Source organism: Galeopterus variegatus, unplaced genomic scaffold (assembly GCF_000696425.1).
Source record: "Galeopterus variegatus unplaced genomic scaffold, G_variegatus-3.0.2 Scaffold1247, whole genome shotgun sequence".
Taxonomy (NCBI): Eukaryota; Metazoa; Chordata; class Mammalia; order Dermoptera; family Cynocephalidae; genus Galeopterus; species Galeopterus variegatus.
In genome coordinates this window covers 37561-59793 of record NW_007727358.1, presented here as the reverse complement: position 1 = coordinate 59793, position 22233 = coordinate 37561, and the positions used below count along the sequence as shown (strand labels likewise).

At 53.4% G+C, this 22233-nt stretch overlaps 2 protein-coding genes across 3 annotated transcripts; both read left to right on the top strand.

Moving 5' to 3' along the window:
* Positions 1-962: 962 nt before the first annotated feature.
* On the top strand, positions 963-11127 carry POLM (polymerase (DNA directed), mu). Of its 2 annotated transcripts, XM_008575859.1 has the most exons (11): positions 963-1150; positions 2494-2677; positions 3445-3543; positions 3663-3833; positions 4558-4629; positions 7115-7235; positions 8927-9059; positions 9209-9311; positions 9398-9643; positions 9716-9799; positions 10107-11127. In XM_008575859.1, the coding sequence occupies exons 1-11, from the start codon at positions 963-965 to the stop codon at positions 10191-10193; spliced, it is 1488 nt and encodes a 495-aa protein (XP_008574081.1). In that variant the 3' UTR covers positions 10194-11127. The 2 variants fall into 2 exon arrangements, with proteins under 2 accessions (XP_008574081.1, XP_008574082.1); XM_008575860.1 differs by lacking the exon at positions 9209-9311 and having other exon boundaries at positions 8935-9059.
* Positions 11128-18851: 7724 nt separating this feature from the next.
* PGAM2 (phosphoglycerate mutase 2 (muscle)) lies at positions 18852-22054 on the top strand. The gene is made up of 3 exons (XM_008575857.1): positions 18852-20051; positions 20155-20335; positions 21849-22054. The coding sequence occupies exons 1-3, from the start codon at positions 19638-19640 to the stop codon at positions 22013-22015; spliced, it is 762 nt and encodes a 253-aa protein (XP_008574079.1). The 5' UTR covers positions 18852-19637; the 3' UTR covers positions 22016-22054.
* The last annotated feature ends 179 nt before the right edge of the window (positions 22055-22233 follow it).

The window sequence follows — 22233 nt, the reverse complement described above, 5'->3', positions numbered from 1 at the left end:
TGTATTTATGAGAATTAGCCTTAATTTCAACATATGTCACACTTTTTCACGGTTTGTCTTTCTTTTTTTGTCCTTTTTGAGACCCGCCGCACCGCGCTCAGCCAGTGAGCGCACCGGTCATTCCTATATAGGATCCGAACCCACGGCGGGAGCGTCGCTGCGCTCCCAGTGCCGCACTCTCCCGAGTGCACCACGGGCTCGGCCCCCCCGGTTTGTCTTTTGATTTTAATTTTTAAACAGATTTTAAATTTGTGCGAAGTCCAGTTTATCATTTTTTTCCTTTAGCGTATCCAAGTTTATTGAGATATCTGAATCATAAAAACATTCATCGACTTTTTTCCAGTATGTTTTTCATTTCTTTTTTAGATTTAAATGCCCGATCCATCTGGAATTTATCTTGGTGTTAAGGGCTGAGGGAGGGCGCCAACTTCTATTTTTCCAAGTGGCCGGCCAGTTGTCACAACGCCACTCGACTGGAAAACCTTCCCAGTGTGTTTGCAGCGGCCGCTACACCCGCGCATTCGAAACTCGCGTGTCTGCCGCGCTCCGCGGACCGGTCGGCGCCCCTCTCTGCGTTCCCTGAACCAGCCCCGGGCGCAGGAGGAGCAGACAGGGCCGGCGGGCGACCTCCCGGCCGAGGACAAGCCCCCCCCACCTCCCCTCCACCCTCCGCGGCCCGAGGAGCCCTAAGGCCCGTTTCCGCCCAAGTGATTTAAATAGAAGGCGTGTCCTCCAGTTCTATTTGCATAGAGGCGGGGCAGAGCCCGGGACCGCAGCGGCGCGCCCACGGCCCTAGGGGCGAGTCCCAATGAGAGGCTCATTTGCATAGGGTGGGGCCTGGCTTGGAGCCCGCGCGCCACTTCCTCTTCCATCTGGCTTCCTTCCGGCTCCCGCTCGCCTTCCTTCCGATTTCTGCCCGCCTTCCTTCGGCTTCTGCCGGCGTTACCCGCGCCGTGGCCCCGATGCTCCCGAAACGGCGGCTAGCGCGGGCCGGGTCCCCGGACGGCGGTGCCATCTCCTTAGCGCCCTCGTTGGCGCGCTTCCCCGGCGTAGCCATCTACCTGGCGGAGCCGCGCATGGGCCGCAGCCGCCGGGCCTTCCTCACACGCCTGGGACGATCCAAAGGCTTCCGCATCCTCGACGCCTGCAGGTGCGCGGCCCGGCACGGCAGGCCAGTGTTCAGGGTGGGGCCGCAGAGGCAGCTTCGCGGGGACGGTGGAGGAGGCCGGCCACCTTATTTCGCATGCCGGCGAGGCCCCCTGGTGCTGCAGGTGGGATAACTGGCGCGCCTCCCACGGGGCAGCGGCACCTGCACGTTGGACTCCAAGTTAGTTCTGCCACCTCATGGTTGTGTGACCTCTCCTTGGCCCTCCGTTTCGTTTTCTGTAAAGAGTGCTATTAATTAGGGCAGGGAGTGCTCTACAGGATCACTGTGAGAATCAAAGCCAGAGGTTGTTGGGTTTTTTTTCTTTTTAAAGATGACCGGTAAGGAGATCTTAATCCTTGACTTGGTGTTGTCAGCACTACGCTCTGCCGAGTGAGCCAACCGGCCATCCCTATATAGGTATCCGAACCCATGGCCTTGGTGTTATCAGCACCGCACTCTCCCGAGTGAGTCACGGGCCGGCCCTGCCAGAGGCTTTTAAAGAGCCATACAGGGGTTGTAGGAGTTTTTACAAAGTGACCTTCTGCCTTGGGTCAGTTCCCTGTCGCCCTGTGAGCCAGACTGACTTCTCAGGAGGCTCAGACCCTGTGGGCTCCCCTGTCCTTATGCCTGAGGAAGTAACTTGACTTGGGCTCTCCCATAGGGAGGGAACCAAGAGGAGCAAAACTTGCCCATACAGAGACGCTGCCTAGAGTAAGAGAGCAGGGGGTTCCCATAGGGTTGAGTTTGGGAGAGCCAGTGTCTTCCCCTGCTTTTTTTTTTTTTTTTATGTACCTAATTAAATATCACCAGTGGTTGGTAGTGTGCCAGGACCTCCCAGGAGAGGATGATCATAGCAGTTTAGAGTGTGGGGGCACTGTCTGTTTTTACAACAACATTGTCTATTTTTATCCTCCAAGGTAGGTAGAGGAGGAAATCAAAGTATATAGATACTTTCCTTCCCCAAATCATGCAGCAAGTATATGGCAGAGCTGGGGTTCAGACCCAAGCAGTCAGGCTTGAGCATCTGTGCTTAAACCCAGCACTTAGACAAAGCCTGTCTACCCCTGCCTTTCAGGAACTCCTTTATCTGAGATGGACAGGGAGACAGGTTAACACAGAGCCAGCTGGGCTCATGAGCACAGCTCAGGGAAAGAGCCACAGTCCTGAGGGTGCTTGGGGGTGGAGGTGTTCCTCCCCTGTGGGAGGGGCTAGGAAGGCTTTCTGGAGGATCTGACATTTGAAGAACAAATGGACACTCACCGTGCAGGGGACACCAATAGCAGAGGCTTGGAGGTGTGGAGCCAGACAGGGCTCAGGGTCTCACCTCGCCTCCTCCCTCTGCCCAGCTCTGAGGTGACACACGTGGTGATGGAGCACACCTCGGCGGAGGAGGCTGCACGCTGGCAGGAGCGCAGCTTGATGGCTGCTCCCCCGGGCTGCACCCACCCGGCTCTGCTGGATGTAAGCTGGTTCACTGAGAGCATGGCAGCTGGGCAGCCTGTCCCGGTGGAGCACCGGCACCGCCTGGAGGTGAGCGGGAGAGGATTAGTGTTGGAGAAAGCCCTAGTACAGGCTGTAACTCAGCTGGGACAGGTGACATGGCAGCAGTGCTTCAGTGTCCTTCAGAGGAGGTAGGCAGTGAGGGCTCTGCCCAGACCACCAGAGGGCCCTGAGAAGCCAGTAGAGGGGCCACAGTAGGGAGGGGGTGGGCAAGGCCATCCCAGTTTCTGTTCTTACCACTGGTGCAGGTTCTCTAGGGGTCCACTTATTTTAGGCATTGTAGGCCCTTCTTCCTCACCAAGTAGCCGGTACTGTGAAACCAAGTAACATGACCCACGGGTCAGCAGGACCCATCCTCAGGATGCTGTAGGGTTCATGGCCTCTGTCTACCCAGTGGGGACACACACGTGAGCTCAGGAGCCATGCTGCCTACATTAGAGTTCTGGTTCTGCCTGGGAGCCATGAGGCGTGGGGCAAGGCCCCAACCCCTCAGGCCTGAGCATCCCTAGCCCACTTGATTGTGAGGATCTGGGGAGATGGAGTCCACGCAGCATATGCAGCTGTGAGAAGAGTGCTCCATAAGGCAGCCAGTGTTAACTCCTGCTGCTCTGGCCTGAAGAGTCCCATCCTCAGACTGTCCTGCAGGGTAGTGCCTCCTTCTGCTCCTGATCAGAGTTGGCCACCTCTGTTCTGTGAGGTGCAGAGGTGAACGCCCCAGGAGAGGCAAGGCTCCGGTGCCACCTGGCTCTCGTGCCAGCCCTGCAGCCTCACATTGATCTGTCATTGCCCATCCCAAGGTTGCTGAGCCCACGAAGGGGCCTCCAAGCCCTGCATGGATGCTGCCCTATGCCTGCCAGCGCCCCGCGCCCCTTGCACACCACAATACCAGCTTCTCGGTGAGCCACTGCTGTGAGCATGGTCCCAGCCCTGGGGACAGGAGGATGGGGGTGGCAGCCGGCAGATTGGGGCCAAGTGCCCGGCCCACCTGGCCCCTTACCAGGGCCCTTCCCCGCAGGAGGCTCTGGAGACACTGGCAGAGGCAGCGGCCTTTGAAGGCAGCGAGTGCCGCCTCCTTTCCTTCCGCAGAGCAGCCTCTGTGCTCAGGGCCCTTCCTGGCCCTGTTACAGCCCTGAGCCAGCTGCAGGGACTGCCCCATTTTGGAGAACACTCTTCCAGGGTTGTCCAGGTAGGTGTTCACCATACTGAGCAGGGTGGGGTGGGGAGACCTTAGGCCTGGTAAGACAGCAGGGGCCTGGTGATCAGAGGCCAGCTTAGAGGGACAGACGGACGTGGGTGCAGATGCTGCTACAAGGCCCCAGCAAGCTACCTTCTGCACTCGGATTCCTCCTGTGTAAATCACCCGCCTACCCCAGGTCACTGAAGATTCAGTGAAGGGAGCTGCAAGGGCCATGGCAGGGCTGCGGGCTGGCATTATCATCATCAGTCCCAAACCACCCTGGACGGTGGAAGAGAGCCCTCTGAGTACGAGCATCTCTTTTGAAAATACAAAGTAATTGGTCACCTGACGTATTGCGTTGTCCTTCTGTGCACTTTTATTGTGAGAATACGTAGTGCCAAAAGATGCTTTTAAATGAGGCCGTATGAATACACTCACGTTTTGAAAAGCAAATGTTTGTATATCCTGGGGCTTGATGTTCGTCTGAGAGATGATCCATGTTTCCCAGCACCCAGCTGTTGTAACTACAGACCCCGAGGGGCTCTGAGGCTGTAGCTACCACCCCCCAGTTGTGTGGCAGCGCTTGGGTCACCTCCCTGGATACAGTCTTCATTTCCAAGTCCTACCAGACCCTGCCAGGACAGAGCCCCTCTCTGCAGGATGCTGACCCTGACTCCCTGCCCCCTCTCTCTGTGGCCCCTCAGGCTTAGAGTCTTGTTTGTCTCCCACCCAGGAGCTGCTGGAACATGGAGTGTGTGAGGAGGTGGAGAGAGTCCGGCGTTCAGAGAGGTACCAGACCATGAAGGTGCGCAGAGGGGTGGGGGTGGGACCCCAGCAGGTGCACACAGCCCCTCAGCCCTCTGCTGGGAAGAACAGCATAGTCCTCACCTTGTAAAGGGAAGCTAGTGGGGGCGGCTGACCCCATCCATTCGTCAGAGAATGTCTTGCCAAGGAAGTGGCAGCTAAGCTGATACCTGATATGTATAAGGCTGCCAAGTGGAGACAGGCAGGGGAGAGTCTTGTTTTGAGCACAGGGAATTTTCTAGATTACTCAGCACCATCTGTTCTTATTGGACTGTTTTTGATGGAATATTCTCAAGTATATTGCCTGTTGTGGCACCTTAGAGGTCACTGAACAAAACGTGGCCTTTTCTTGGCTATCACGGGGACACTGTGAGCTGCTTACACCTGCACTATCTCATCTTGATGATCCTGTGTGTGAGTTTCCTGGTGTTGTCGGCATGCCTGTCTCCACAGCGCAACTTCCCTCTGTCTGCTAGGGAAATGCCATCCAAGCTCTTCTGGATGCCTTGGTTGTACCTGCACTGACACCCTTTCTGCCACCTGGTTTTGTAGCTGGAGCTTGTCAGAGCAGTGGGAGGGTGGGCCACTGGTGCTGCAGGAGGTTGCACAGAACGTTGTCAGGATTGGCAGGGAGGGCTTCCAAGAGGGAGACTTGACTGATGCGTGAGGGACAGCTGGGCTCAAACAGGTAGAGAACGGGGCAAGGGACATTGGTGGGGACAGGGGGGCCAGATGAGCAGGACCACTGCTGTAAGTGTGGGGCGAGGGGCCTTGGGGAGGTGGGAAGGCCATACTGGATGAACAGACGCAGGGATGGGGATGAAATGACCTTGAAGTTGAGGAGTTTAGTGAGTGGTGTCAGCCCCACCAAGGGTTTCCTGGGCAGAGGAGGGAGAGGTGCTGAGAGACATCTCCCTCCACCTTGCCCTAACTCCTGGGTACCCCAAAGTCCAAGAAGGCATCCAGGGTGGCAGAAAATTAGTAAGTAGAAGTTGGTTTTTTTTTGTCTTTTTTCGTGACCGGCAACGGATCGCAACCCTCAGTGTCGCCCCCGTACCGGACCGGGACTGGCAACGGGATCGCAACCCTCGGTGTTGCCCCCGCGCGTCGCTCAGCCAGTGAGCGGGAACCGGTCTGTATGTGGGATCCGAACCCTCGGTGGGAGTGCAGCCACGCTTCCCAAGCGGCGCACTAGCGCAGTGCGCCACCGGGCCGGCCCCCAGAAGTTGGTTTTTAAAAAGCAATATAATTGGGTTAATCTCAGTATTTTTTTTTTTGTCTTTTTTTTTCCGTGTCCGGCAATGGATCGCAACCCTCAGTGTTGCCCCCGTACCGGACCAGGGACCGGCAACGGGATTGCAAACCTCGGTGTTGCTCCCACGCCTCGCTCAGCCAGTGAGCAGGAGCCGGTCTGTATGTGGGATCCGAACCCTCGGGCGGCAGCGCTGCTGCGCCTCCTAAGCGGCGCACTATCCAGTGCGCCACTGGGCCGGCCCGAATCTCAGTATTTTTTAGTTGGGATTCTCATGGTTACAAGTGACAGGGACCCACCTAATACTCTTGGTTCAGAGAATCAAAGAGAGGATGGGCCAATCCCGAACAGAGGGGACCTGGGCCAGGTGGCTTGAGTCCACCAGGCCGCCCTCCCTCTTCCCTGCCTGTCTGCCAGCAGCTTCGGTGGCTTCATCATCTCTTGCCATGCATCCGCTTCCTCTGCCGGCAGGATATAAGGCCACAAGGTGCCTCTGATAGCCCTCGGGTGCCTCCACCCCTGCACTGGCCTGACCTCAGTCTCAGTGCCAAAGTTCCTGGGGAGGGACTAAGTGGCCAGCCTAGGGCAGGTGACAAGCTTGGCTGGGGCACACCCTGTGTGGGGGAAATGCATGTGAGAGCGGGCCTCAGCCAGTGCCCCCAGTTCTTCTGCCAAAACCACCCTCTCGTTTGTTAGCTCCTTACTGCTGTTTAAGGAGAACCACAGAAATAAGTTCCAGCTGCTGTTGGGTGGGAGTGACCTGGCTTTCCTAGTGAATTAAGAGCCCATCGTGCTGGTTTGTCAGGGGGACTATTTTGGCTGTGTTGGAACCACAGGCTAGAACTGTATAAGTTCTGGGGAGAGACCTTTTATAGAGGAGAGGGCAGGTAGCTCCCCAGGGTCTTTTGGCAAGTGGCGAGCGGCCGCAGAGCCCCCAAGTCCAGCTCTGGGCACGCTGCGGCTCCTGGGGCTGCAGCAAGGCATGTGTGGCTTCAGCCCCTGTGAGGGGGGTGGGTAGGCACTGCTCCAAGTTTGCATCCTCGTGTGTGGCCTCAGGCAGGTTGCTTAAGTTCGCAAAATGCAAGGGGGGTGGCACCTCCTAGGTGCACGATGACTTTATGAGGCAGCGCTGCCACGTCCAGCCATGACACCCCCTACCCAGAGCCACGTCCTCATCTGCATCTTGCCATGAGAGCTTTGCTCCTGACTGCGCTGTGTTTTTTCCTCTGCACAGCTCTTCACCCAGATCTTTGGGGTTGGCGTGAGGACTGCTGACCGGTGGTACCAGGAAGGGCTGCGAACCCTGGATGACCTCCGAGGACAGCCCCAGAGACTGACCAAGCAGCAGAGAGCAGGTGAGCCTTCTAGAGAGGCCTGGGCCCTGGGCTTCCCTAAAGCCCCTGGATCTGAAAATTTCCTTCACCCTGCAACCCTCAGCATTGACACACAGAACATGCTGGTTCCCTGGATGACAGGGAACAGGGGTGGTGCAAAGGGGGCTGGGTGGCAGGCCAGCCATCCTTGTTTGGTGGGCTCCTAGGGCCTCTACCCAGTGGAGTCAAGATCTATTGCAGCCCTGCCTCAGTGACCAGTGATGGTCACAGCAACTGCTGTGACATTCTGGGCCTTGTGTCATTGTCTCCTGGTTAGACTTTGACCTAGGACTAGGGACAGCCTGGACTTCAGCACATCTTCCACCCCGGCCTATTGACTGGTCTGTATGGAGGGGGCCTGCAGGGAGAGGTGACACCATGTAGTGGGAAGAACATGAGCTTTAGAGCTTGTTGTTTTTTTGTTTTTTTTTTTAAAAAGATGACTGGTGAGGGGATCTTAACCCTTGACTTGGTGTTGTCAGCACCACGCTCTCCCAAGTGAGCTAACTGGCTATCCCTATATAGGATCCGAACCCATGGCCTTGGTGTTATCAGCACTGCACTCTCCCACGGGCCGGCCCTCTTTAGAGCTTGTTTGGGTGCTGTCTGGCATTCACCATGTAGGTGACCCTGGCCCTGAGACTTAACCTGTCTGAGCCTCAGTTACGTTTACTGTAGAGTGGAGAAGGGATGGCAGCGTGGAGTTCCGTGAGCTCCTCTGGCAGGTGCCCAGCAGGTGCTCTGTTCCCTCCATGTGGCCTGCCTGGCCACTGCAGCCGTACTGTCTGCGACCTCCCCTAAGTTGAGGGCTTGGCTGAAGGAGCCCCCCAGCCCAGCAGGCACTGCTGGCTCACTGCCTCTTTCCCTGGGCTTCTGCCTGAGACCCGCAGCACTGGCTCCCTGCCATGGCCTTGCCCCATGACCAGGGCTGGCAGGGACGGCCGGCAGCGTTTGCATGAGCTCACTCTGCCGGGCGCTGCTGTTCCTCCCATTGAACCCGCCCTTAGCTGCATGTGAGCATGCAGGGCGCCTCTTGAGAAGCGAGGAGACAGAAGTAGGCTAAAGCGAGGTGTCCTCATGGCAGAGCCATCTTCACATCTCACCGCTGCCTGGTCCCATTTATAGATGGGAAAACTGAGGCATCAGAAGGGGCGGTCTGTTCTTACCATGTCAGCATCACTGTCCTTATATTTGGCTGTAGTGTCATTTTGTAAGATGTTACCTTTGCAGAGAGCTGGGTAGAGGGCACATGGGGATCTCTCTTCTTTCAACTGTATATGAATCTACAATCATCTCAAAAGTTTAGCATTTGGGGCCGACCCTGTGGCGCACTCGGGAGAGTGCGGCGCTGGGAGCATAGCGACGCTCCCGCCGCGGGTTCGGATCCTATATGGGACTGGCCGGTGCGCTCACTGGCTGGGGGCGGTGGGGGCGATACCAGGCCAGGGGTTGCAATCCCCTTACCGGTCACGAAAAAGACAAAAAAAAAGTTTAGCATTTGAAAGGGCAGATGGGATAGTGTTGTGCTTAGACTGGGATGCCATTCCGCTCCATGCTCCAGCCTCTCGCTCCTCGGAGGCCTCTCCCTGTCCTTCAGCCATGGGCCCCTGGTGACCTCCTTGTGCTGGTGAGGGGCAGGCCAGGCGAGTCAGGAGAGCCGGCACTGCCCACAGGTCTCCAGCACTACCGAGACCTGAGCACCCCAATCCAGCTGCCCGATGTGGAGGCCCTGCAGCAAGTAGTGGAGGTGGCTGTGGTGCAGGCCCTGCCCGGGGCCACCATCACACTGACTGGCAGCTTCCGGAGGTAAGGGGGCCTAATGTGCCCTTCTTGCTTGGCTTCAGGCCCTTCCCCAGTGAAGGGACCTGAGGTGGGGACACTGAGATGGGCCTTCCCACTCACTGGAAGGGACATGCCCTTGACTTGGGGCCAGAGAGTCAAACTGGTCCCCTCAGGGGGAAGTCGCAGGGCCACGACGTGGACTTCCTCATCACCCACCCCGAGGACGGCCGGGAGGCAGGACTGCTGCCCAGCGTGATGTGCTGCCTTCAGAGCCAGGTGAGTGGCTGCAGACTGCGCCATCGCGCCCAGCCTCCTGCTCTCCGCACCATGGTGGTCCCGCCCATGCTTGCCTCTCGCCATAGGGCCTTGTCCTATACCACCAGCACCAGCACAGCCACTGTGGGTCCCCTGCCAAGCGGGCCCGGCACAGCCACACCATGGATGCCTTTGAGAGGAGTTTCTGCATTTTCCGCCTGCCTCAACCCCCGGAGACTACTGTGGGAGATCCCCCTAGGCCCTGCCCAGCCTGGAAGGCTGTGAGGGTGGACCTGGTGGTTGTGCCCATCAGCCAGTTCCCCTTTGCTCTGCTTGGCTGGACTGGCTCCAAGGTAGGGTGCGTGCTGCTGGGTGTGTGGGCTGGGCCTGGGCCAGCCCTGCTGAGGACAGCTGCTTCCCCCCAGCTTTTTGAGCGGGAGCTGCGCCGCTTCAGCCGGAAGGAGAAGGGGCTGTGGCTGAACAGCCACGGGCTGTTTGACCCTGAGCAGGTATGTCGCCGGGGACTGGGGCAGGAAGCACCTCCACAGCCTACTCCCTGGCCCACAATCTGAAACGGCCCCACACCCCTCCAGCCTGGAACCCACAGGGCCTGAATCTGGGCCTCAACACCCCCATCCTGGCCTTCAAGAGTACATCCACCTCGGCAACCCATCATGGCACGGTGGCCTTGGGCATGGGCCTCTCCCCATAGGGCCTTGTCCTATACCACCAGCACCAGCACAGCCACTGCGGGTCCCCTGCCCAGCACAGTCAGCAGCCACTCACCATCCACTGAAGCCCCCGTTCCTCTTGCAGAAGGTGTTCTTCCACGTGACTTCAGAGGAAGACATCTTCAAACTCCTGGGCCTCGAGTACCTTCCCCCAGAGCAGAGAAACGCCTGACCCTTCCCGCCGGCCCCCACTTCCACTCTTAGGAAATGAGAGGCTGCCCCAGACCCTTGTCCACTGAACATTTCCAGGCAGAGGTTCTGCCACCTCACGTTGTCACCCCTCCTGAGCCAGCATGTCCTCACCAGCATGCTGCAGGGCATTGGCGAGGCAGGGGCCTTCAGCTGTGTCATCCTGAGTTAGCTCTCAGCCTTCCCATGCCTCTGGGTCCTGTCTTGGACAGGATCTGAGTGGTGCCCACTTCACGGAGCTGTGGCAGACCCTGTGGTCGTGAGTGGCCCTGCCTGATGCATGTCTGTTCAGTCGAGTTGTAGCTACTGTGACTCCTGCAGGCTCCCTCCACCCCCACTAAGAAGTGCCCTGCATTTGAGCCATAAGGTGGATGCTGTGTTTCGTGCCTGTGAGGAGTCCACTTGGGGTGTAAGGGTGTGCCACTGGCATCCGGGGAGGGGCTGTGAGGAAGAGGACTTTGGGTGCCGGGGCCTCAGGACTGCAGCCCCCAGTCTGGCGTCCTGCTTCTGCCTTGAAGGCCCACTCTCAGCACATTCTTAAACACAGGGCACCTCCTGCCTTCTTGCTCAGAGCCCTCCAGCAGTTCCAAACCCAGTCCCTGCCAGCCGCATCTGCACTCTGCCTCTGCCCGCTGGTCCAAGCCCTTCTGGCTCACTGCTTTCCCACTTTATGCGCCCCAGGCCCCACATGCCCGGCTCCAAGGGCTGGACATGCGGGTCACACGCCCAGGAATGTGCCGGCTGTAAGGCCTCACCCTCACCAGCTCGGCCACCTGGAGTGACTCCCCCCACATTCCCCTCCCCCATCAGGTCTTGACTCAGAAGTCACCCATCAGGTGAGGACTTCCCAGAATTGTCACCACTTAAACAGTATTTTTTAAATGCCATGCAGAAAAATAAAGTGCCATTCAGTAAAATCGACTCATTCCTCTTAGCCACCACTGTCAGGATGCAGGAGGTCCTGCCCCAGACACATCCCCCCCAGTGTCCTGTTGTGCTCACATGTTCCCCAGCCCTGACCTGCTCCTCTGTTCTCTGTCCCTGTGGTTTTGCCTTCTCTGGAATATCACATATGTGGAACCAAACCATATGGAACCTTTTGACCAGCCTCTCTTCCTCTGTAATGCTCTGAGCTTTGTGCAGTGGTTGAGCATGTCCGCAGTCTGTTCCTCTTTGTTGCTGTGCAGCACTCCAGGCCAAGGCCACTCCAGCTTATCCGTTCAGCTACAGGAGAATGTTTGGGTTGTTTCCAGGGTTTGGTGATTATGCACAGGGCTGCTCTAGACATACATGTACAGGCTTTTGTGTAGACACGAATTTTCATTTCTTGGATAAATAGCAAGGTGTAGGATTATTGGGTCAAATGTTAAGTATAAGTTTATAAGAAAGAGCCAAATTGTTGTCCAGAGGCCTGTGTCATTTTGCAGTCCGTCAGCAACAAGCCACCCAGGTGAGTTAAACAGTTTCCCAGTAGCCTAAATTAATGCCTGATTAATAATACATTGTATGGAGATACCATATTTTATTTATCAATTCATCAGTTGATGGACATTTGGGTTGTTTTCACTTTTTGGTCATAATGCTACTGTGGATGTGTTTTAATTTCTTTTGGGAGTGGAATTGCTGGGTCATTTGGTAACCTCTATATTTAACTTTTTGAGGAACTGCCAGACTTTTCCAAAACAGCTGCATCATTTTATATTCCCACGAGCAATGTATGAAGCTTCCAATTTCTTCACATCCTTACCAATACTTGTTGTAGTCTGTCTTTTTAATTATAGCAGTCCTAGTGGAGGTAACATGGTATTTCTTTGTGGATGATTTTCATTTCCCTAATAACTATTAATGTTAAGCATCTTTTCACGTGCTAATTGACTATTTCTTCTTAGGAGAATTGTCTGTTCAGGTCCTTTGTCCATTTTTGAACTGGGTTATTTGTCTTTTTACTGTTGAGTTATAAGAGTTCTTTATGTATTCTGCATACTAGACTCATCAGATACATGACTTGCAAATATTTTCTTCCATTCTGTGGGTTGTCTTTACTTTCTTAATGGTGTCTTATAAGCTCAAAAGTTTTTAATTTCGATAAAGTCCAATTTGTTTTTTTCTTCAGTCGCTTGTGCTTTTGGTGTCATACTTAAGAAATCATTTCCATGGTGAACGTTTACCCCCAAGTTTTCTTCTAAAAGTTTTATAGTTTTTGCTTTTACATTTGTTATCGATACATCTTGAATTAATTTTTATATAGGTGTGAGCAGATAGGGGTCCAACTTCACTGTTTTGCATGTAGAGATCCAGTTGTCCTAGCACCATTTGTTAACTATTCTTTCTCCATTGAATTCTTTTGGCACCCTTGTCAAAAATCAATTAACCAAAATGTGAGAATTTTTTTCCTGGACTGTCAATTCTACTCCATTGATCTATGTGTCTACTTTATGGCAGTACAACGCTGTCTTGATTACTGTAATTTTTGGAAATTGGGAAGTGTGAGTCCTCCAACTTTGTTCCTTTTTGAAATTTTTTTGGCTATTCTGGGTCCCTTGATTTTCCATATGAATTTTAGGTTCACCTTGCAATTTATGCAAAGAAGGGACTTTTTTATCCCTTTTTGTCTTTTTTCATGTCCGGCAACGGATCGCAACTCTCAGTGTCGCGCCCCTACTGGACCAGGACCGGCAACGGGATCGCAACCCTCGGTGTTGCCCCCGCACCTCGCTCAGCCAGTGAGCGGCCGGTCTGTATGTGGGATCCGAACCCTCGGCGGGAGCGCCACCGCGCTCCCAAGCGGCGCACTGTAGCAGTGCGCCACCGGGCCGGCCCCAAAAAAGGGACTTTGATAGAGATTGCATTGACTCTGTAGATCAGTCTGGGGAGTACTACCAATTTTACTTAACAATATTGTCTTCCGATCCATAAACGTGGAGTATCTTTCCATTTATTTAGATCTCCTTTAGTTTCTTTCAACAATGGCTTATAGTCTTTAGAGCGTAAGTTTCATACTTCATTTAAATTTATTCCAAAATATTTTATTTTTTTGATGTTATATTAAATAGAATTGTTTTAATTTCATTTTCAGATTATTCATTGCTAGTATATAGAAATACATTTGGTCCTCAAACCTTGCTGAACTCTCATTTATTAGTTCTGATAGTCTTGGTGGATTCCTTCAGATTTTCTTCTTTTTAAAATTTTTTATTATTTCTCCTTAGGATTTTCTTGGACAAGGTGATGCCATCTGTGAAGAGAAATAGTTTTATTTCTTCCTTTCCAGTCTGGATGCATTTTATTTCTTTTTCTTGCCTAATTGCTCTGGCTAAAACCTCAACTTCAGTGCAGTGTTGAGTAGAAGTGGGGCATGCCTTGTCGTTTTCCTCATCTCAGCCTTTCACTGTTAAGTATGTCCTTAGCTGTGGTAGAAGCCCCTTATTAGGTTGAGGAGGTTCCCTTCTATTCCTAGTTTGCTGAGTGCTTTTATCATGAGGGGTGCTGGATTTTGTAAAATGTATTTTCTGCATCTATTGAGATGACCGTGTTTTTTTAAGGACAAAATACTCTGTTGGTGGGTGTATTATGTTAATTGACTCAGACGTTAAAACAACACTGCATTCCTGGCATAAAGTCTTTTTTTTTTTTTTTAATTTATTTTATTTATTGAATCAAAATCGATTATACATATTTTGGGGGGTGAACATTGAGATATGTTGATTAAATCAATATTACTAGCATATATATTGTTACAAATCATAATTATTCTTTATGCCCCTTGTCCAACCTCTCCCCTTCCCCCATTCCCTCCCCCTCCCCCCTTTAATTGCCCTAGATTTCTTCTCTCCTTCTGAAAGAATAATGGTTACTTGTTAATTTGTTGCCTAGATGATCTGTCCAATACTGAGAGGTGTGATCAGGTCCCCCAATATTATCATAGAGCAGATGCTTCTTCTGTCACTCTAAAATGGGCTTTGTGGAGAGAGACATCCTCTTCTTTTCTTTGTCTCTGCTGGTGACTCTTGTGTGAATGAACTCCAGTGGTTGGTGGACCATCTGCGTGGTGGTTGTGGCGTCCATGGTTATTGTGGTGGCTGTGGTGGGCCACCCACGTGGAGGTGCTGTTTTTGGTATGCTCCTTGGCACTGGCGGTATGCCTGGTTGTTGGTGTGTTTGGTCCCCTTCTCCGTGCCTCGGGCCCCAAGGTGCTGGCACGGTGTGCCTGGTTAAGGGGAGGGCAGTCTGGTCCTCTTCTCCATGCCTTGGGTACCCAGATGAGCCCCAAGGTGCTGGCGTTTTGTGCCTGGTGTGGGAGGAGGGTCCGGTCCCTGGCTCCATACCTCTGGTCACTGGGTGGGACCTGAGGCACTGGCTTGGTGTGCCTGGTTGTGGAAGAGAGGTCCAGTCCCCTTCTCCATGCCTTGGGTCCCCAGGTGGGCTCCAAGGCGCTGGTGCAGTGTGCCTGGTTGTGGGAGAGAGGTCTGGTTCCCTTCTTGCCTTGGGTCCCCAGGTGGTCCCTGAGGTGCTGACATGGTGTGCCTTGTTGTGGGAGGAGGGTCCGGTTACTGGCTCCATGCCTCGGGTCACTGGGTGGGACCCAAAGCACTGGCTTGGTGTGCCTGGTTATGGGAGGAGAGTCCAGTCCCCTTCTCCATGCCTCAGGTCCCTTGGTGGGCTCCGAGGCGCTGGCGTGGTGTGCCTGGTTGTGGGAGAGAGGTCCAGACCCCTTCTCCATGCCTCCGGTCCCTGGGTGGGCCCCAAGGTGCTGGCGCAGTGTGCCTGGTTGTGGGAGAGAAGTCTGGTCCTCTTCTCTGTGCCTCGGGTCCCTGGGCAGGCCCTGAGGTGTGGGTGTGGTGTGCCTGGCTGTGGAAGAGAGGTCCGGTCCTCTTCTCCATGCCCTGGGTCCCTGGATGGGCTCCGAGGTGCTGGCATGGTGTGCCTGATTGTGGGAGGGTGGTCTGATCCCCTTCTCCGTGCCTCGAGTCCGTGGGCAGGCCCCGAGGCACTGGCTTGGTGTGCCTGGTTGTGGGAGGAGGATCTGGTTCCTGGCTCCATGCCTCGAGTCACTGGGTGGGACCCAAGGTGCTGGCTTGGTATGCCTGGTTGTGGGAGAGAGGTCCGGTCCCCTTCTTCATGCCCTGGGTCCCTGGGTAGGCTCCAAGGTGCTAGCATGTTGTGCCTGGTTGTGGGAGGGTGGTCCGGTCCCCGACTCCATGTCTAGCATAAATTCTATCGCTTATGGAATATATTCATTTTTCTGTTGTTGCTGGGCTATGTTTGCTAGTATTTTGTTGAAGATTTTTGTATGTATATTCATAAGAGATACTGGTCTGTAATTTTCTTGTAATGCCTTTGTCTAGGTTTGGTGTCAGGGTAATACTGCCCTCATAGAATGAGTTGTCACCTTTTACTATAACTTATGTACACCCCATTATATTTAAAGTGAGTGTCTTAAAGACAACGTAGAATTAGGTTGTTTTTAGAAATCCAAACTGATAATCTTTTAGTTGGCATGAGGAGACCGTTTATGTTAATACAACTATTGAAATGTTTAGATTTAGGTCCACCATTATGTTGTTTTCTGTTCTTCATTTCTCCTTCTTTCCTGCCCTTTTTTCCTCCTGACTCTCCATTGCACTCTCTCCACAGACACACACACACGTGTGCGTGCACACACAGTGGTTGTTCTAAGGACTATAATATACTTAACTTTTCACAGTCTACTTAGAAGTAATATTTTATCACCTCAAGTGGAGTGTAGAAACCTTACCACGTGTAGATCCCTTTGCCTTCTCCCTTCATGTTGTAGTTGTGTTACATCCACATACACTGAAGCCCCCATCAGAGAGTATCATTTTTTTCCTTTCCTCCTCCCAGCTTCAGTATTATTTTTAATTCAGCCATCTCATATATTTTAAAGAATTCAAGAAGTGAAGAATAGTCTCACATTTATGTGGCTTCTTACCATTTGTGTTGTCTTTCCTGCATTCCCAATGTTCTGAGCTTCCTCTGGTATCATTTCCCTTCTGTCTGAAGAACTTGCTTTAACTTTTTTTTTTTACAGCAGGTACTGTGGTTATGAATTCTCTTAGTTTGCTTTCATTTGAGAATGTTTTTGTTTTACCTTCCTTCCTAAAGAGTATTTTTGCTGGATATAGAATTCTCAGGTGACAATTCTTTTATTTCAACACTTCAGAAATACTGTTCTACTTCCTCCTGGCCGGCATGGTTTCTGGTGAGAAATCCACAGTTTTTCAGAAAATAGTGCCCTAATGAAATGCATCATTTTTCTCTGGCCGATTTTAGGGTTTTTTTGTTCTTTAATCTTCAGAAATTTCATTATGATGTCCAGGCTTGGATTTTTGTTGTTTTTGTCAATTTATCCTGTTCGTGGTTCACTGAGCCTCTTGGTTTGTAAGTTTTTCTTTTTCCAAACTGTCATCAAGTTTGCCGACCCTATCCTTTGTCATTTGCATTCTGTTATTGAGCCCATCCAGTGGATTTTAAATTTTTGTTATTGTATTTTTCAGTTCTAAAATTTCCATTTTGTTACCCTTTATATCTTGTTTCTTACCTGATAATTTCTATCTTCCCATTCATTTTTTTTTTTTTTTTTACTAAATGATGCATCATTCCACTCCTCAGTGCATACTTAAGAGAAATAATAATAGCGTCCACACAAAACTTGCTCATGAATATTACAGTTGCATTATTTGTAAAAGCCAAAAAGTGGGAACAATACAAAATGCCCATCAATGGAGGAATGGATAAACAAAAGGGGTTCATACAAACAATGAAATATTATTTACCCACAGAAAGGAATAAAGTTCTCATATATACTGCAATGTGGCTGACACTTGAAAACATCAAGCTAGGTGAGAGAGGCCAGACACAAAAGGCACATAAATAGTGGCTATGCTTGCACAACTTTGTGAATATACAAAAACACAAAATTATACATTTTAAAGAGTAAAGTTAATGATACATGAATTATATCTCGATGAAGTTATTTTTTTTCCTTTAAATTTTTATTTTGTCAATATACAATGTGGTTGATTATTATTATCTTCCCATTCATTTTAAGAGTGTTCACCAATACACTGTGAAGGCTGGTTATGAATAGCTGCTTTAACATTTGTATCTGATAATTCCAATACGTCAGTCCTCTTGCTGTGAACATCCGTTGGTTGTCTTTTCTTCCATGTTGAGATTATCCTGATTTTTGTACACTGGGTCATTTTGGATTATATCCTGGATATTTTGAATATTATGTTGAGACTCTGGACCTTGTTTAAATCCTAAGCAATATGCTGATTGTTTAAAGTGTTTGCACTACTAGTCATGTTAGTCTCGTGTGTACTCTGGTTGGTCTGGGACTTGTAGTATGAATCTACAGTCAGGCCCCACGTGCACAGCTGGGCAGCGACTCCACGTGTTCACATGTAGCTCTATTGGATCACTCACTTAACCTTCCCTGCTCTGTTCTCTCCTTTCCAAGACCTCCAGCCAGACATCTGGAGCCTTTGTTTCCCGACCCTGCTGCATACTTCCTGCAGCTGCCGCCAGGGTGTAGCGCAGAGGCAGAGAGCAGCAGGAGTGGCTAGTCAGGGCCCTGAATCCTCTGGTCAGAGAGTCAAACTCCCCTCCCCAGGTTTCAGGTGCCTGCCTGGCTGCTGTCACTACACCACTTTCATGTTATTGCCCAGGAGTTGGGTGGGGAAGAAAGGAAAAAATGGGAGGATTCCCTTAGCTCTGACTTGTAGGAGTTTTGTTTCCTGCTCCTTGGACAGAGAGATTCTCCTGGAGCCCTTTTGTCTACACTGGGTGCACTTCCAGGTTTCAAGCTGCTTTAATGTCCAGGCTGGGCAACATTGGAAGGAAAAAATGATAACCACGCCACTGTTCGGTAGAACTTTGAGTCTGGCCTCCTTTTCTCATCCACGTGCTGCTGCTTTTCACGACCCCCAGGGCTGCCCATGTCTTTCTGAGACTGATGGTCATGGCCGGTGGGAGGGATGGGTAGACGGTGCTCCCCCACCTCCCAGGACCATCCTGTGACACACGGCTCCCCACCCACTGGGCCGCATTCCTGGTGGAGGCCCCGAGGGCAGTCCCGAGTTTCCCACTGCTGTGCCCCAATGCTGGAAAGCCCTGGCACACTGGAGAGGCCCCGCAAATGCCTGTCACGTGAATCAAAGAGGAGGCAAGCCAGAGCCCAGGCTCAGAAGCCCTAAACTCTCCTCTGGGCTCCCCCAGCCCCCACAGGCAGCAAGTGACTTTAAAGTGCGACCATGCTCCAAACTGCAGTGATTCCCTCTATGGGGGGACACAAAGCCCACCTCTGCACTATGTCCACACTGCTGCCCCAGCCTGTTTGCTGCTCTATGGGGATCTGGTCTTTGCTGGCTCCTCTGCCTGGAATGCTCTCTCCATACGACTCAACATAGCTGAGTCCTTTGCATTCTGCTGTTTCCACTTAAATATCACCTCAGAGGGTTGTCCCTATCCTCAAGCCCTGCACCCCACCCACACACCCCTGAAAGTGCCACCGGGCCGGCCCAGAAGTGGACAATATCTTGACAAAGGGACCCCAGAGCAGAGAAGGGGCCCCGTAACTTTCCTGGTTGTCCTGGAAACCCACCTGCCCATGCTGCTGCCTGTTACCCTCTCCTCTCCTGCAAGCCTGGACCTTTTTCCCCAGAGCTGCACCCTGCACCTGCTCCCCTGGCTCTGTCCATTGGTGGGCCCCTCTTAGCTTGGCCCCCAGGTTGCCAGCTCCTTCAGGGATCAGTCTGTGGGCAGGGCTGGACAGAGAGAGGGCCTGCCATGGAGCCAGGGAGGGGTCAGGACACCTGAGGAAGGTTTCCACCAGTACACAGCTCTCCACACCAGGATAAGCAGAGCAAAACCACAGGGGTAACCTCTTGGCAACTCATGTATACATACGCATGTACCCCCAGGGGGGCAGTTTCCTTATGGAGATGTAGACTTGTCCACAGTTGTGTTATGAGTGACTAGGAGGAAGGGGGTGGAATCTTTCTGTGTGCCCCTTCCTGAGCAGGAAAGGGTGATTGGGCCACTGAGTCCTAACCTCAAGGAGTCTCCCCTAGGGAATTTCTGCAGTCCCCCCTCCCCCAGGCCCTGACGCCTGCCCTTCGTGCCCAGCCGTACTTGGCAGCCCCACCAGCTCAGGCTCTGGGTGCCAGCTGGTGTGGACCTGTCACTCAAGCCCAGGCGGGGACGGCTGGTTGTGGGGGCTATTTAAGTCCAACTCCCTGGTCTGCCCCTCCCAGCAGCTCTGCTACTGGCCACCTGCTGCTGCCTGTTGTGCCTGGAATGCTGATTGGCAGTTGGCTGGGGTGGGGGCTGGGGATGCTGTTATAAAACTGGGGTGATCGGGAGGCAGCCATCCCATCCAGAGCCCCCGTGTCCCGCTGCTGTCATGGCCTCCCACCGCCTAGTGATGGTCCGGCATGGCGAGAGCACGTGGAACCAGGAGAACCGTTTCTGCGGCTGGTTTGATGCAGAGCTGAGTGAGAAGGGGGCCGAGGAGGCCAAGCGGGGAGCCCAGGCCATCAGGGACGCCAAGATGGAGTTTGACATCTGCTACACGTCGGTGCTGAAGCGGGCCATCCGCACCCTCTGGACCATCCTGGATGGCACGGACCAGATGTGGCTGCCCGTGGTGCGTACCTGGCGCCTCAATGAGCGGCACTACGGGGGCCTAACGGGCCTCAACAAGGCAGAGACAGCCGCCAAACATGGCGAGGAGCAGGTGAAGATCTGGAGACGCTCCTTTGACATCCCGCCGCCCCCCATGGATGAGAAGCACCCCTACTATAGCTCCATCAGCAAGGTGGGCCGCCACAGGGAAGGCCTCCAGGAGGCTGTGGGGACGGGAGCCCAGGTGGGGGGCCAGCTGCCTAAGGAGGGAACAGCACTGTCCCTATGTCCCCCAGGAGCGTCGCTACGCAGGCCTGAAGCCGGGGGAACTGCCCACTTGCGAGAGCCTCAAGGACACCATCGCCAGGGCCCTGCCCTTCTGGAATGAGGACATCGCCCCCCAGATCAAGGCCGGCAAAAGAGTGCTCATCGCAGCCCATGGGAACAGCCTGCGGGGCATCGTCAAGCATCTGGAAGGTGAGGCCCACCCTCAGGAGGGTGTGAGAGGGCAGTGGGGGCCATGGCCCAACTTCTTATTTTCAGCCAAGTACCCACTCCCTGGTTGAGGGAGCTTTGCAGACGTGGGTTTTCAAACTGTGGATTGAAATGGGAGGGCTGAGAAACCGTTTTTTTAAGTTTTCTGAGACTTCTGTCTCATTTCTGTGAACACTGGGACACTAGGTAGACCATTTCCTTCTGAAGGTTGTGGGTGAAGACCTGGGTTCCCTCCCCAGGGATGGATCGCACTTGAAGCCCGCCATGGTCAGAGGTGGAGCAGGTGCCAAGGGTGGCATCTTGCCCAAGGACATTCAGCTTGGAAGAGGGCTGAGACTTAGGGCATCTGGCTCCGACTCCGGGTTTGCTGTGGGATCCTGGACAAGCCACTTCAGTATGGGACCTCAACCCTTTATGGGGAGCTCATGGGCTCCTCCCAGTATGCCTCCTAATGGGGGCCTTGGGCCCCACTGCCCCTCAGGTCCCCAGAAACCCAGCTCCCATCCCACCATCTCCCTCCCCACACCCCTCCAGGCAAAGGTAAGACCAGTCAAAAGAAGGGCGCAAAGGTATGGAGCAGCCAGACCCCATCCTACTAAAGAGGGGACAAATGGGCCTGTGCGCGCATGGGCGTGGGGAGGCCCTTCCCGGTGACAGGGTCCTCACCATCTCCACCTTAGATAGGCCTTGAGGACTCTCAGAAACCCAGAAAGTCAAAATTAGCACTTGAATGGCCTTCAAGCTTGAGATCAAGGAAAGGCAAGAAGGGAGTGGGGTGTGCCCCAAATCTCCCGCTCCCAGGGGCCGACAGGCAGCTGGCCAGAGCACACAGACCGCCAGGCCCTGGACTGGCTAGCCCGCGTCTGCCCTCCCCCACGATGCCGACTCCCCACGCCCCTGCTTCCTGGGGGCCTCTCACAGCCTGGTCTTGGGGAAGAGGATGCAGCACGATGTATGTAACAGGATTTCAGTAGGAGCTGGGGTATCCCTGACACCATAGAGAACATTCTCTTAAGCCCTCCTGCATGGAGCGGGAGGGGGGCGTGAATACCAAAGGTCAAGCTGCTATTCCTGGCACTGGGCTGTAGGAGGCAGGCTGGGTCGGGTTTCCACAGACATGGCCTCCCCTCAATCTTTCTCCTCACCTGCTCCTTTTCTCAGGATGTCTACAATTTAGAACACTCTAGAAACCAAACAGCTAATGTGTTTCCAAACCTCAACTTCAGTCTGGCCAGAGTTCATGTCAGATCAAGGAGTCAAAGGATGGCACCACCAAAGGTCACGGCCACTAGGGCGGGGACAAGGTCCTAGTTTTATCACTGGGCTATTTCTGTAGGCTGCTTGCCTTGACCTTTAGGTATTTTTCTGTGGCCTTGCTCCCAGGACTGGAAGGGTTGATGCAAGCAGATGGCTCTGTGGCCCACAATGGCCATGGTGTCTGCTGTGTGGACAAGCTGGGGACAGAGGGGCTGAGGATGCCTGCTTCTCCACACAGGGATGTCAGACCAGGCCATCATGGAGCTGAACCTGCCCACAGGGATCCCCATTGTATATGAGCTGGACCAGGCGCTGAAACCCACCAAGCCCATGCGGTTCCTGGGTGACGAGGAGACAGTGCGGAAGGCCATGGAGGCTGTGGCGGCCCAGGGCAAGGCCAAGTGAGGGGTGGGCTTGGGGCAATAAAGACACCTCCTCCCAGTGCCTTGAGTCCAGCGTGGCCAGGGCAGCTTACCCAGTTCGCCCCCACCATTAGCTGTAGGGACCTCAGGGAACAGAGGCACAGCTATCCCCCCAAACCCATGTCACCAGGAGCTGTGTCCACCCCAGGAATCTGCACTCTAAACAAGACCCTATGGTGACCCTGCTCTAGAATCAGGGTG

Bases quoted from the DNA above. Each gene is read 5' to 3' on its own strand.
- PGAM2 (XM_008575857.1), top strand. From the start codon at position 19,638: ATGGCCTCCCACCGCCTAGTGATGGTCCGGCATGGCGAGAGCACGTGG. The intron at 20,052-20,154 runs GTGGGCCGCCAC...TATGTCCCCCAG, and splicing joins ACTATAGCTCCATCAGCAAG to GAGCGTCGCTACGCAGGCCT. The intron at 20,336-21,848 runs GTGAGGCCCACC...TTCTCCACACAG, and splicing joins CATCGTCAAGCATCTGGAAG to GGATGTCAGACCAGGCCATC.
- POLM (XM_008575859.1), top strand. From the start codon at position 963: ATGCTCCCGAAACGGCGGCTAGCGCGGGCCGGGTCCCCGGACGGCGGT. The intron at 1,151-2,493 runs GTGCGCGGCCCG...CCCTCTGCCCAG, and splicing joins CGCATCCTCGACGCCTGCAG to CTCTGAGGTGACACACGTGG. The intron at 3,544-3,662 runs GTGAGCCACTGC...CCTTCCCCGCAG, and splicing joins ACCACAATACCAGCTTCTCG to GAGGCTCTGGAGACACTGGC.